Source organism: Arachis ipaensis, chromosome B02 (assembly GCF_000816755.2).
Source record: "Arachis ipaensis cultivar K30076 chromosome B02, Araip1.1, whole genome shotgun sequence".
NCBI classification, from domain to species: domain Eukaryota; kingdom Viridiplantae; phylum Streptophyta; class Magnoliopsida; order Fabales; family Fabaceae; genus Arachis; species Arachis ipaensis.
This window is the reverse complement of record NC_029786.2, coordinates 91,756,972-91,772,487: the sequence shown is the minus strand read 5'-3', so window position 1 is coordinate 91,772,487 and position 15,516 is coordinate 91,756,972. Positions and strand designations below refer to the sequence as shown.

At 36.6% G+C, this 15,516-nt stretch overlaps 1 protein-coding gene across 1 annotated transcript in view; it reads right to left on the bottom strand.

The window, feature by feature from the left end:
* LOC107625718 (BAHD acyltransferase DCR) overlaps positions 14,531–15,516 on the bottom strand; it is a gene marked incomplete in the record, with an annotated part of 1,738 nt that continues 752 nt past the window's right edge. The window contains 1 exon segment of the mRNA XM_016328419.2: positions 14,531–15,516. Coding sequence (XP_016183905.1) covers positions 14,812–15,516 — 705 coding nt within the window.

Sequence of the window (15,516 nt, the reverse complement as noted above, 5' to 3'; positions counted from 1 at the left end):
AATTGATAATAAAAAATTATTAAATAATTTAATATATTTGATTAAGTTGTTATATAATAATTTTCGACAAATAACTTTACATTAAACTATGGTTTTGTCGATTTTTTAACAAATCGATGATGGTTCGATTCTAATGGTTTGAGAGTGAAACCTATTCCTCTTTTGCAGGTACCAATTTTTCTATAAGTGTATCAAATGTCCTCAAATTAGAAAAGTATTTAGAAAAGTAAAAAGTTCAAAAGGTGTACAACAAGATTTTCGAAAGATAAGGCAGAAATCGAAAAATACAAAAAAAAAGGTTTGCAATGAATTTAAATAAAGTGATAAAAATGCCTTCAAGTAAATCAAAGGGCTTGACATGGAAATTTAAAGATACTGGAATATAAAATAGGCAAAGAAATTAAACATTACTTGAAAAGTAAAGTTTGCTAAAATTGTAAATTAAAAGATAAAGATATAGAAGGAACCCTACAAAAATCGAACTTGAATGCAGACTTTGAAATTCGCTAGGATATGAGTGTGCTTGAGTGTATTTCTGGAGAAAAGTTTCAACCCTAATTTCTTATAGATTTCTAATATTTATAACCCATTTCCATAACAGTAAAAGTACAGAACTGGTGCCATTTTGTGTGCGAAGATTAAGGTAACTGTTCACGCTCTTTTGATCAAATGTGGGGCAGTTTCCGAATCTTTTTAATTTGAAAACCTTCGATTTGGTTCATTCGACAAACTGTTCGATTCATCATGTCAATCGAACCCGTACCAAATAACTTTCAACTTGATGCCTTCAAATACATGACCTTCGATCCCTGCTACCACTCCAAGGCTTTACAAATATTCTTGAATCACTTCAATCTTCGAACACAATTTATTTGTGGTTAACAAATTATTTCCTAGGATTAATGTGTTTAGTTTTTGAAATTATGCCTCGGAAGATCAAACACTTAATCCTGACTTATATTTCAATCATGGTTTAATGGTAAATTACCTTAACTGACCATTAATGCCATTTACTTCCGCCAACAATTTGACCCGTTTGACACGTCTCCCACAACTTACACTCTCTCTTTACCACTTCGCCTTCCTCGCAAAGCTACCTCTTTTCTCTTTGAATTCTTTCTGTAATAACGGTTAAGCTGGAAAACCCCTTTAAATTCAAACTTCTCATCGTTGCTCACATTTCTTGAATCCTTACTCTCTCAAAAATCTCTTACATTTTTCTGCTTTTACAATTTTTGTTTTTCATCTTTTCTTTTCTCATCAATGGCTACTTCTTCATCTCATGTCGCTACTCAGGACAAAGGCAAACGTCCTATGGCGCAACAACCAGCTCCTCCATCCCTGCACATCCTGAACCAAAACAATGATGAGATCATTGATGACCTACAGCTTCAACTCGATGATCCCAAAATTCTTATCACCTTCACCATAGGTTATGACACCCATTGTTTCATCTGTCCCATTCAGAGTTTAGAAAGAGCAAACGAACGACTCCCCTACTTTCCCAATGCTCAAGAAGAAGATTTATTGATTAATCAGAACCTTGACATATTCTTTTTTACCAATCCCCAAAAATCCTTCAGGAACAACCCTAAAATCACCCCTCGTAGAACTGATTTTATGGCCTGGCATAGGCGTCTTACTCCAGAGAAGAACGCTGCCTGGGGTGCTCTTGGGATTCAAAATCTTCTTTGACTTTCTCACTTTACTCCTTCAACACATTCTTAGATGATTGGAGCCATAACTCTCCCAATTGGGCTCCCAAATTTTATCTCTGACATGCAGCCTAAGCGACAATACAACATAGCTTCCATGACCTCTTATAGTGAATTCATTGCTCACCATATGGGTGCAGAAAATGATCTTGTAACAGACAATGAACATGTGGCATTTTTATTTTATTGGTTAAATGCCATAATCTTCTGCTCTCAAAGTGTTCAGCTTTTTTACCCCCTTGCTGCCCTCCTTTATGAAGGAAACAACTTTAACTTGGCCAAGTTACTTCTAGGGCACATTTTTGAAGAACTTGGCAGTTTGTCAATTGTCTTTGAAATAATTTCTTGATTAGCAAGGGAGGTCCTCTCTGGCTTCTCCAACTATGGCTAAATGCTACTTTCGAAAAATATGATAAAGCCTGGAGATAGCGTTTCAGACAAACAGCATATTGAGAGCTTTCGATTAGCTAATTTCAAGCCATATTTTCCAGAAGCGCAATCGAACGAAGATTGATTTTGGGCTGTTTTTTCTCTTTTCTTCTCTTGTAAAAACTTCCATAATGGTGACCTCAATTTCACTCCTTTTTTTTGTCAAGATTGTGGTCCCACTTGGCTTGAACATCTCCTCTTCCCTAATGATACCGAAGAGAATGAGATTGCCAATAGGAGTTGGGCAAGCCTACTAGTTGTGCAAGGGATTTCCACTGGGCTACCTCTATACAAGAAAGAGCACTTTAAAGACACTCTTTATGCCCCCTCACTATGCGGCCAGACAACTCGGCTTCTCACAAGCTATCCCAACTCCACTCCCCAAGAACAACAAACCCTTTTGCCATGTTACTTTGGCTTCAAAGAAAGAGCTCGATATTTGTCTCTTGAAGAACCAACAACAAAGAACGGGCCATAATCATATTGTTTATGATCGTAGTTCATTCATTACAAAATCTTGCTTCGACTGGTGGACTACTTACTATTCTAAGTACAGTCGCACTTTCGAAGAAATAAAAAACACTGTCACCCGAATAGTTCTTGCTGCTAAGGCTTTTCCCAAGAAGCCTCCAAAGAGGAAAGCCAAAACCACAACTTCTTCAAGATAACCACCAAAGAGAAGTCGACAGACTTCTTCGAGGACTTCCAGAAGGGTATCTATTTATTTTTTTTTTAAATTCCTCAACAACTATATTTACTTAAACTTCCCTTGATTTCGATCTTTCTTTAGTTACAACTGCAACCATTCAGCGAGAGTTCTTCTGATGACAATGAACCATCCATTCAAAATATTTTCAATGTATCTTCGCACTCGGAAGATGAAATTAAATCAAACCCGAACTCTCAATTGATTCGAAGAAGAAAACCCGTTCCGGTAACCTTATATTGTCTTCGAATATATTAATTCAACCGAAGTAAACTCCAACTAATGTATATTATTATTTCAGCCTGTCACTGCTGCTCAATCAATCACTCCCTTTCTTGCGCCTAACCAACCATCTCAACAGCATCAACAAGAGTTAGGGCAGCAAGCATCTCACTCATCAATTCAAATTATTGCGTCTGCTAAACCTCTCCAAGTAGCTCTTCCAAATTTAACTGAGACCCAAGTGGTTAATTTGACAGAAGATCATGCCCATCATTCTCCAATACAAACTGCCAATATTGAACATTCTTTTCCACCAAACCAAATTGAAACCTCTACTGGGTTCCAGGTGGCTCCTGACTCTGACTCCCCCTCTCGGGTCCTTGAAACTATTGCCCCTGACCCCGACTTTCCATCCCGACTTCCAGAAACCAACCCTTCACCCCAGAGAACTTCAAGTCCACCTAAGAGTTCTGAATTTCAAATTCCTCTTAGTTCGGAACCTGAAAGTCTGGGAACGACTTCAAAGTTTGCGGATGCTGATTTAATTGAGTTGGTTACTATCTTGAACCGAGCCATTCAAGAGGATAAGGTGCCTATTTCCACTCCTACCACTGCAGATCCTTCTATATCTATTCTCCCTTCCGAGCTAGACAAGAATGCTTGAGATCTACTACTGACCCTTCTCGGACTCTTGGGGCATCCACCTACTGAATGGACAAACAATGCAGTCCTAAACCCACTTCTGTCTGATGTCTTAAGCTCATCTTTTGAACTTCAGGTTCTGTCCCTTTACTCTGCTATAGTTGACCAATTCATAAAAGTTGCCAACAGATGTGTAACTGTCCATGACAAGTTACAAGAGATCAAAGAAAAAGTGGCTAAGATTCGGACCGAATCAAAAGTCTATTCTACAGCTCTTCAACCAATTAAAGCTTCTCGTGAAGAATTTGACCTAAGAATCTCTCAAACTTTTTCCGCTCAAGCTTACTACGATAAACAGGAAAAAGCGCTTGAAGCAGAGCTGGCTCAAATTAATGAGAGTCTTGCTAAGGTTCGAAAGAGGAAGGCTGATATAGCAATACCTTTAGCGATTGTTCAACACAAACAACAAAAACTTGTACAAGAAATCTGCTCTATTAAGGCCAAGCAAGAGGAATGTGAGAAGCAACTTGACAAGGCCCAGTATGAGGAGTATGAGCAAACCGAAACCCTTTTGGCTCTAGACAGTGAAAGGATTAAACTACACTCACACTTAGCAAAGCTTATGGCACCTTACATTTCTCCACCTTAGGGTATCGGTACTTGTAATCATGTCCTTTGTTCTTTAGACTCATGAATTTGAATCTTTAACTTTGGTTTGACAAACAATGATATTGCTTCAGGTATTTTCCATTTACTGAATTAAATATATTTCCAGACTCGATATCCTTGATTCGATACGCATTTCCAGAATATAATTCTATAATTTCAAAAGGTCCTTCCCACGTATGAGACCATTTGCCGAGAAACCTCGATTTCTTTTTCATAGGCAAAATAACCTTCAAAACTAACTCCCAATACTGAAACATTTCTCCCTTACTCGACGATTATAACTTCGAGCAATGCTTTCTTTTTGTCGGATCATATTTTCAAGCGCCAATATCCGCTCTGAGTCTAAATCATTTAACTCATCGAACATTGCGTTCCAATAATTATTAACAGGCAAATCATTTTGCTTTAATATTCTCAAAGTATTAAGATTAATTTCTAATGGTAAAACGACATCGTGCCCATATACCAGTTTATAAGGAGAAGTACCTGTTGATCCTCTTGGAGAGTTTCGTTAAGCCTACAGTACTTGGCTCAAAGTTTCATACCAAGTTCGAGGTCTATTTTCGATTTACTTTTTAATCAAATTGATCAAAATTCTATTTGTTGCCTCAACATGTCCATTGGCCTGTGCATAATAAGGGGTTAAAGTAACCATATTAATGTTTCTTGAAGCTGCAAAATTCTTTATTCACTGACCAGTAAATATAGTTCTTTGGTCAGTACTTAATGTTTGGGGAATCCCAAATCAATGAATTATATGTTCCTCGATAAAATCTATTATTTCATTTTGTCCAACCTCTATCAGATGAACAGCTTCAACCCACTTCGTGAAATAATCTATTGCCACCAAAATAAATTTATGGTTTTTCGATGAGGGAGGATGTATCAATCCAATTAGGTCTAAAACCCAACCTCGAAATAGCAAAGGCTTAATAATTGCATGCAATTCAGATGTTGGAATCTGTTGCACCGCTCGATGGCGTTGACAATCTTGACAAGCCTTCGCATAATCAATACAATCTTTAATCATAGAGGGCCAATAAACATGATTTCGATATAAAACCCATTTCATTTTCATCCCAGCCTGATGAGCACCACATCTACCTTTATGGACTTCTCCTAAAGCAATGTCTTTATCATCTTGACTTACACATCTCGAAAGGCTCCCATCGATCCCTTTCTTATATAACTCATCAGCCATTAAAACAAAATTCATTGCTTTTAATTTTATCCTCCTGTCAACTTGAATGCTAGGGTTCCTTAAATACTCAGCAATAGGTTTTCTCCAATCATCATCTCCCCATTCATCCAAGCATAAAACTTCTCTTTCATCTATAGGCACTAAAATTTGGCGAATTTATGCCAATTTTTTCAATGTTTCGGGGCCTATCTTATATCTCGAAGCAATCTAGACTAACTCATTATCAATTTCATTTTGGATACTTGGGATATGAACTAGTGAAACTTTTCAAAAAGAAGTTAACAACTCCCACACTGTTGCCAAATATTTCTGTAACTTCTCATTGTTACACTTAAACTCTTTTGATAGCTGTTTCAACACTAACTGAGAATCCCCAAAAATTTGAACTTCCGAAGCACCTTTCCCAATCAAAATCTTGAGACCTAAAATCAATGCTTTATATTCTTCCATATTATTCGAGCAAGGATATTTTAGCTCAAACATAAATTCCGATGGTATTCCTTCTGGTGAAATAATGAGAATTCCTACCCCTGCACCATCTTTGTGCTTCGATCCATCGAAATATAACTTCCAATAATTGACTTTAATGTCGAGCATATTTTCCCCTGGTCATTCAGTTTTTTTGAATTATCAACTAAAAAAATCTGCAATGACCTGGCCTTTTACAGCCTTTGCTGGAACATACTGTAAATCGAATTCTGTCAAAGCTTGTATCCATTTCCCCAAACGACCTTGTAACATTGGAGAGCTCAACATATATTTGACAAGGTCAGTTTGTGCAATGACCTTCACAGGCTTGGCCACCATGTAACACTTTAATTTCATACACGCATAATATAAAGACAAACACAATCTTTCGAATGGCGAATACCTTGTCTCAATATCAATCAATACTCGATTGAGGTAATAAATGGCTCGTTCATGACCATTCTCATCATCTTGGGCTAACATACACCCAATCGTATTTGTAGATGCAGCAATGTACAGTTTTAAAGGCTCTTGTGGGCGAACATTCGCCATTATCGGGGCTTTCAACAAATAAGCTTTTATTGACTCGAAGGCTTGTTGATGCTCATTTGTCCATTCAAACTATGAATCATTCTTTAGTTTTACTAAAGGTTCAAACACTCGAGTTCGGCCAGAGAGATTCGATATGAACCTTCGAAGGTAATTCACCTTCCCCAGGAACGACTGTACTTCTTTTTTCGACTTAGGAGAAGATAATGCTAAAATCGCATCAGCCTTACTCTTATCGATTGCAATCTCCTTTTTATGAACAATAAAACCCAGGAAGTTCCCTACTGACACTCCAAAGGCACATTTCAAATGATTCATCTTTAATCCTTTCCTTCGCATAGTAATAAACGCCTTTCTCAAATGATCAATATGTTGATTCACCGAATTCGACTTGACCATGACATCATCAATATATACCTCCATAAATCTTCCAATATACTCATGGAATATGGCATTCATTGCCTGTTGGTAAGTTACACTAGAATTTTTCAAACCGAATGGCATAACCACTCATCAGTGACGGATCCAGAAAATTTTGATTATATTTTATTATTATAAAATATGATTAAGTTTCAAAATATCTAATTACAAATTAAAATACTAAAATAGTAATTTAAATAATAACATATAATTTAAAATTTAATTTTTTATATTTCATATTTTGAAACCTTGAAAATATAATTAAAATGTCTTTTCTTTTGTATATGTCGTTAAACAATCATTTAAAACTCAATTTTCATACAAATTAGCTCTTGATGATATTCATAGTTGAAAAAGTTCATTCAATTAGTTTAGTTATTATGAAAAACTAAAGCTAATTTTAAAAGAAGAAACACAAATGGATAGATAATATTCTTTCGAGTCAATTTCTAAGAAAGAACACAAATCTTATTTAAATTTGAAAATTGATCATTATAATGGACATCTAATATGAAGTTCTCAAATTGGCTATCAAATATCGAAAGTTAAATAAAAAATTATTGTGGGGTCAAATTTAATAATTTAGTGGGGGCAAACAAATATTATTATTATATACTACTCAATAAAATTCCAAATTATAGTGGGGGCGCTTGCCCCCACACCCACATGAGTGGATCCGTCCCTGCCACCCATTCATAAGTGCCTAAAGCCCCAGAGCAACGAAAAGTAGTTTTGGACACGTCATCCTCCGCGATGAAGATTTGGTTATATCTTGAGTAACCGTCCATAAAACTTAAAATTTCATTCCCCGCTGCAGAATTAATAAAAATGTCTGCTCTGGGCATAAAATATTCATCCTTTGGGGTAGCATTGTTCAGATCTCTGAAGTCAATACACACCCTTAACTTCCCATTCTTCTTCATTACAGGAACAATATTCGAAACTCATTCAACATAGCGTGTGGTTCGAATAAATTTTGCTTTAATTAACCGTTCTATTTTCTCCTTAATCTTTTGATTGATTTCTGGAGCAAAGCACCGAGGGGTTTGCTTCACAGGTCGAGCATTTGAATTTAATGCTAATCGATGTTCTACAAGAGAACGATTAAGACCAGGCAAAACAATCCTTAAACTCGTGTAAAAGACGGAACAATTCAGTTCGAAAAGGATCTGGTAGATCCTTACAAATATAAGTAATTCGAACATCACTAGCAGATCCCAAATTAATTTCTTGTAGGGGATCTTGGGACTCAAAACCCTTTGCAAATTCATCATCTTTTGCTGAATGTTTCTCAAAACCCAAAGGTTCTAAATCATAGATGCAATAAAAAGAGAAATCAATAGATTCATTAAGAATGAAACGAACTTGATCACTTGCTGGATTAAGAATAGCTTCATTTTCAATACAATGAACTTCTACTATTACATCAGCAGTGTGACTAATAACATCATTTGTATTACAAGAAAAAGAAAAACTTAAACCATGACTAAATTCAATTAAAGACATCGAATTTTTACTATGAAAAGAAGGAGGAATTACATTCTTAAGCGATTCAACTTCATCAGAAGAATCATTTTTATTTTCTACTGAAAGGAAATTACTTATACATTTATTTAAAGTTACCAGGTAATCCAAGACATCTTGTGCATGTTCCATCGAGCAATGCCTCAAATCCTTTGTAAGACGAACAGTCCCAGCCAGTTGGGGGTACAGTGAGATGTGGATGACACAATTTCACCGTTAAACATTCTGAAGACAAATAGCAGCCCTCACAATTATAAGAATTTAACACCCTGTCAACATTTAAAGGCCTCAGTTTTGGATTGTATACTCTGAAATCAACATGTAGCTGTTTGACATACAAATTTGAATCAGCCTTAACAATTTCAGGTTTGCCATTTTCAGTAGATGGTACAGCCCTAACCCCGTGAATCCAGTCCTGGCCTAATAAGGCATTATAACTTGCTTTCGAAGGCACCACCACGAAAATAGTGTTTCGATTAAAAGATCCCACTCGTACCCTAGAGTAACCAAACCTTTAGCAGGAGTAGAGGTACCACTAAAGTCTGTTACGACAATATTAGTGGGAACCAAATCATTAGGATGCTTGCCAACCTTCATCAGCATCCTCTCCGGCAAAAGACTTATTGCTGCTCCACTATTGATTAAAACTTTGTTTACCTGAATCCCACTCATGGTTGCAGTAATATGAAGTGGGCGGAGATGAGATTTTTTTTCAGAAGGTCTCAAAAAAATACCTTGGTTTATCTTCATAACGGATGAATGAAAAAACCTCTTCATCATCCACATCATAATCATCTTTAGGGTCACCTTCATACTCACCTAAATATTTAGTTGGGATAACTGAAATAATCCCAACCATCTCATCATCTCCTTCTTCAAAATATTTCTCATTTAAGTCAGCATCCTTGTCTTTGTCAACACCTGAAATACTAACTACTGCTTTGCCATCATCTAACCTTGCAAGGGAAGGAATACCCTTTGGACAAGTTTCTCCATCAGATGGAAAAACAATTCGAGAATGCACTGAAGGTGTTGCCTCTTTGCCTTTATCATTTTGAGGCTTCTTTGTTTGCTGCTGATTCCTTCTTCCTCTATCCCTTGGGTATCTTGTAGCTCGGCCACGATAATAGGGATACTGGCCTCGAAGAGGTCTTCGATGTCCCCACTGTGGGTTTCACCTATACTGAGCATCTCGATTCTGGAACTCCTGCCAATTTCGAATCCATTGAACTTCTATAGCTTGAGAACGACTTATTGGTGTGGTCATATTTTGAGGCGCCTTAGAGCTTTGTCCATTCGCTCGTCGAATTGGTTGCTTCTGACGAACCTGCTCCTCTCCATGAGCCAATTCTTTTTTCATCCTTTCTTTTTCGAAGATCGTTGTAGCCTCAGCGTCAAACACAGCATTACATCGAGGACACAAAGATACGTCCTGATCTTTGAGCTTTTGCTGCACCAAGAAATCCAATAGACCATCCCCCACACGAGGGCATATAGATCGAACTTCCGATTCAAAATCACCCAAAGCCACATCAAAATCATAAGACATTCCTACCATATTCACACTGAAACATGGCTCAGCGAAACTAGCTTCAACATCAAAAGGATCAGAATCGACCTTCATCTCCTTTTTCCCATCATCAAACTTCAAACGCGCTTCCATAATAGCCTCCTGTATAAGGTCCCTAAAACGAACACAGTTGTTAGTCGAATGACTTGTTGGTTGGTGAAACTTACAATAAGGTTTCCCTTTCAAATCTTTCACCGGAAGTAAAGTTCTGCCCTCAGGAAAAATTAAATGTTTATCTTTAAGCAACACATAAAAAATCTAATAATATTTTGAAATATCAAAACTGTATCTTTTTTCCACTTTTCAATTTTGAATCACTCGACTTTTCATTACCAGGGAGCTTTTTAAGCAAAGAACAAACATAAGGAGGACCTTTCTTAAGTTCGGCCAGATCAACCTCTGCCTCTAACTCGGATTCCTCTTCTGAGGATTCCATGGCCACATAAGCAACTTTTTCCTTTCGAGTAAAGGATCTACTCTTTAACCTTCTTTCATTCTCATATTTCTCTTTTTCCTTCTTCAAAAGTTCAACCTGACGAACCCTTTTGGCTAAATGGGCTAAATCAGGAATATACACATTAAGCAGTTTTTGATGCATATAAAATCCTAACCTCATAATTGCTATTTTCACCACTTCACTCTCAGGAAATGACACATAACATCTACTTCTAGCATTTTTGAAACGTATCATATAGTCATCAATGTTTTCACCATCTTATCATTTCAAAGATATTAGATCAGTAACTGCTACGTTCAATTCTCCTCGATAAAATTGGGCATGAAAAGTAGTTTCCAATTGAGTCCAAGTTGTTATCGAATTTGGTCTGAGATTCAAAAACCAAGTAAATGCATTCTTCGTTAACGAAGAAGGAAAAAACTTTATTTTCAAATTCTCATCATTGGCTAGATTCCCATTCTCAGCCAAATATCGAGCAAAATATTCAGTGGTCGATTCTCTAACTTTTCCCGCAAATTTTGTGATTATTTTTGGATTTTCCACACCTCTTGGCACTTCGGTCATTTGAACAACTTGAGGGAAAGTAGATACAAAATGAGGTCGATTCATGAACCCAACATTCAAACCGACTCTATTGAGCACATCTTCTACAATTCTGGTAACTTGATAACGTTCTCCACCATGATTAGCACGTAATCGGGCCAAAACGTCATCTGCATTTTGACCATGGGGAATTATCTGAGGATTTTCTCTGTTTCTTAAAACGTTATTTTCATTTTGAAATATATTTTCGAAACCCTTATAATTCCCTATGGCATCATGCCTTTCTCCTTCATCTTAATCAACGATTCAAGCGATTCGCTCGACTTGCCTTGCAAGACGTTCGAACTTGGATTCGTGATCAGCCATCATAGGATTCAAAATTTTGGTCATCTGCTGAGTCAATAAGTTAACCAAATCATGATGACTTTCTTCGAACTGTTGTCGAAATACTGCCATCGAATTAGAAGCATTCGATGTAGAGCCCACATTATAATCACGAGAGTACCCGGAGTGTTGTTGTAGATTTTGAGAATTATTTACTCCAATCATACTTCCAACATGGATAGGAGGAACAAAACCACTCACTGGTGGAGTATAACCAGGAGGAAGGCCATAAGGAGGCCAACGAGTAGTTACTGGAGCATGTATTGCTGGTAGATTACCACGTTGACGAATATTACGTCCATTATTTTCAGTGTGAACACTAGTAACTACTATGCTTTCACTTACAATCATGCCTTCTGAACGTGAAGTAACGTTCGAAGGATGTACAGTTACTGGTATACTGTCATTGGTGGACGAACCACCATTCACATTCGACATTTCATCTGCCATGTGAATAACTCTTCCACTTTTTAATCGCATACAGCAAATGACACCAAAAACATTTGACGCACTTCAGTTTCAAACTGTCCCACCGGACGTGCTAATTTGTTTTGTCAATTTTTTAACAAATCGATGGTGGTTCGATTCTAATGATCTGAGAGTGAAACCTACTCCTCTTTTACAGGTACCAGTTTTTCTATAAGTGCATCAAAGGTCCTCGAATTAGACGAGTATTTAGAAAAGTAAAAGATTCAAAAGGTGTAAAACAAGATTTTTGAAAGATAAGGCAGAAATTAAAAAATAAAAAAAAAGGTTTGCAATGAATTTAAATAAAGCGATAAAAATGCTTTCGAGTGAATCAAAGGGCTTGACATGGAAATTTAAAGATACTGGAATATAAAGTAGGCAAAGAAATTAAGCATTACTTGAAAAGTAAATTCAACAAGAAAAGTAAAGTTTTGTTGAAATTGTAAATTAAAAGATAAAGACATGAAAGGAACCCTACAGAAATCGAACTCGAATGCAGACTCAGAAATTTGCTGGAATATGAGTGTGCTTGAGTGTATTTCTAGAGAAAAGTTCCAACCCTAATTTCTTAAAGCTTTTTAATATTTATAACCCATTTCCATAACTGTAAAAGTACAGAACTGGTGCCCCTTTGTGTGCGAAGATTAAGGTAACTATTCCCGCTCTTTTGATCAAATGTGGGGCAGTTTTCGAATCTTTTTAATTTGAAAACCTTTGATTTGTTTCATTCGACAAACTATTCGATTCATCGTGTCAATCGAACCTGTACCAAATAACTTCCAACTCGATGCCTTCAAATACATGACCTTCGATCATTTAATTGTGATGGAATGAATAGGTTCAATCAATTATTTAATAACTCAGTAATTCGACTGATCCGATTCTCGTACCAATAATTATTTGTCCTTTATTCTCTTTTAAATATTCCAACACATATGTGGTGATGTATAGACTATAGAGTATATCCAACTCCAAATATTGATGAATAGTACTCACATGGTTAACAAATCTTCTAAGCAGAAAACAAAATTATCTCAACTTTGCATTTTAGAATTTTGGCCAACAAACTAAACTCGATATTCTTCAATCTTCTAGTGAGATATATTTTTTCGACTAATTCTACAGTGTGTATGAGTTGGTATCTAAATTTTGTATAATTTATTTTTATAATAAATTTTAAATTTTAAAAATAATTTATTTTTATATCTTTTAAATTAAATATTAATTTTTAATTTTTTTTTAAGTTAAACATCACTTTTTAGGCACTATAGCAATCATCTATTTTTTCTCCCTTTAAAAACTTGCATTATTACTAATAAAAAGGAAATCATTTACAAATTATTATGCAAGTTACCAACTCCAGAACTTGCCTAACTATCTTTCTTCCTTCCTTTCTGTTTTTCTTTTTCTTTTTCTTCAATAATTTTGTGTCATCAAAGACATTTATAGAACAAACTTAACACCTCAGATATTGGATACATGTTGGCAATTATCACAACAACTAATTAATGTATCACACAACATGTATAATAATATGGGACATCTCAAACTCTTGGTGGCCCCTCTAACGTCTAATTTCACATCCTAATAATAATCCTACACATCAAAGCATGAAGATAAGAACACATACAAGATACAACTAGCTTTTTAATAATTTGGTTCTTTTAAAATTATATACGCTACATTTTTAGAAAAGAAAATTAATGGCTCAGATAACTGAATCATGAATGATTAAAGAGATTTCTTGATCAAAATTTGCAGGGTTCATGTTAAATGAAAAAATTAAAGTGATTTTTGGGTTGGAGAAAAAGTTCTGGGCGGAAAGAGTATTTTGCAATTGTATGAAATATTCGGAAATCAAGAAATAAAATTCTGTGAGGGATACAAAGCAAATTGGATACTTGAAAATGTGAATATGAGATTAAGCTTAGCAGGGTGGATTAAAGTGTGGGTGAAGGAATTGCTTTTTACAGATAACATGATGATATCAAATTTTGACCTATGACAAGCATGGTTAAGACACTAATGTGGGAAAAAAGAGTATTAAGCAGAGCAACGTAGTATAATTGTCAAAAGTACGTTTGGTTGTTACTAAACTCTGTTGATGGCAATGTCAGAGTGTCCTGGTTGTAATTTGGTTTAGAGATGTTGTAAGACTGTGTGTGTCTTATTCCTCTTGTTTTGAGCTTGAAATTTACTTGTAAAAAGAATTGTATAAATGTAGTTTTATTTCGAAAGACCAATGCATGTGTAACCTCAACAGAATTGCAATGCTTGTCTATACTCTATGGCACACTGCTCTAAGTCTGTTACTTCAAGAACCCGCTTATTTATCATTCATTTTCTATCCACAACTCTATCCACAGAATTCCAACCAATTTATGCTCTGATCTTCTGTTAATTCTTGGAAATAACGTTAAGTACTACAATAAAGGGGCCGCAAAGCTTCCTCACAGAAAGAACAGAAACTCCACTCACTTTCACTTTTTTAAATTTTTTTAATTTATCATTAATAAATATTATTACTCTCTCCCTTTTTCACTTAGAAAAAAAAAGGAGAAAGAAAAGTGAAAACAGAAAACTGCCCACAAACCAACTTACACAAAAATCATTACATCTGGTAGGGCCAAACACCCACCCAAAGACTGCCTTACAAAGTTACAATACTTTGATCCCACCCATCCTAAAACGTTGACCAACCAAAACGACACCCAAATATTGTCGTCTACTGATCAATATATGCATACATTGATACATATCAACCTTTCCACCGTCGTTTACTAAAATTTCACCGCCGAGTCCCCTGCGTTTCATTCCGCTTAGTCTTAAAACGGCAGAAATCACTTATTCGAATGACGTCACGTACTGCATAAATTCCATGTCGTTTTCAAGTCCCACCATCGTTTCTGGTGCCAAAACGACTTCAAGATCAACGCTGCCGTTTCCTTCCCTACCGGGAAACGCTGAGATCTTGCCGTCGAACTTGTTTGCCTTCCCGCTCCGAATCGCCAACGGCTTTCCCCACCCGAAATCATTGTCGTACATTGGAAAACGCGGCGAACTCCCCATAGTAATCATGGCTCCGTCGAAGTTACCGAGAGGGAACAGTCTCGGGGCCTTTTCCCAGTCTTCTATGCCACGCCGCACCGTAGAATCATCGTGCGCGATGACGTTACGGTGCAGCAGTTCGGCGCAAAAGCCGACCTCGTTGGAAACAATATCCCCAACCGTTGCGACCGTTGGGATGCTCTGAATCGCGTTCCCAAAGTAAAACGGATCCATCTTTGGTTCCAAACGGTGACGGCAATTAACGGCCATCCTAAACGTCGACGTTTTCGAAGCGTCTAATTTCCTGGCACGTGTCACGGATCGCCAAAGCTGAGCAGATAAAGATTGAAACGACGAGATCTCGTCGTTGTTCCTCACATTAACAGTCGCTACCCTACCGTTTCCATTACAGTTTACGTTACCGTTAACTCCAGCGTTTTTCCAACCGTCGTTGTTGTGGCGGTTACTGTTAGCTTGCTTTTTCAGTCTCTGGATGTCTTC